General features: G+C 64.8%; 1 protein-coding gene across 1 annotated transcript in view; it reads left to right on the plus strand.

The window, feature by feature from the left end:
- DHX58 (DEXH (Asp-Glu-X-His) box polypeptide 58) overlaps positions 1 to 335 on the plus strand; it is a gene marked incomplete at its 5' end in the record, with an annotated part of 5,024 nt that overhangs the window by 369 nt on the left and 4,320 nt on the right. The window contains 2 exon segments of the mRNA XM_010142037.1: positions 48 to 100; positions 102 to 291. Of these exon segments, the coding sequence (XP_010140339.1) occupies positions 48 to 100; positions 102 to 291 (243 nt within the window).

Here is a 335-nt window from a genome sequence, read left to right on the forward strand (position 1 = left end):
TGTAGCGCTGCTCTGCCCATGGCCGGGCTGGGGTGGGACTGTCCCAGCTGACCCTTGGCACTGCCCGGCTCACCCCACTGCCCTCCCTCGCCCGGCGCAGATTTCTCGCTGCTGGTGATAGACGAGTGTCACCACACGCACAAGGAAGCCGTCTACAACAAAATCATGCTCAACTACCTCCAGCGCAAGCTCCGTGGGCAGCAGGACCTGCCGCAGGTCCTGGGCCTGACAGCGTCCCCTGGCACTGGAGGGGCAACCTCCTTTGAGAGGGCCGTGGAGCACATCCTGCAGGTGGGTCCTGTGCCGAGACGGGGTGCAACCAACCCGGAACAGCT

The sequence above is a fragment of the Buceros rhinoceros genome, unplaced genomic scaffold (assembly GCF_000710305.1).
Source record: "Buceros rhinoceros silvestris isolate BGI_N320 unplaced genomic scaffold, ASM71030v1 scaffold23518, whole genome shotgun sequence".
Taxonomy (NCBI): Eukaryota; Metazoa; Chordata; class Aves; order Bucerotiformes; family Bucerotidae; genus Buceros; species Buceros rhinoceros.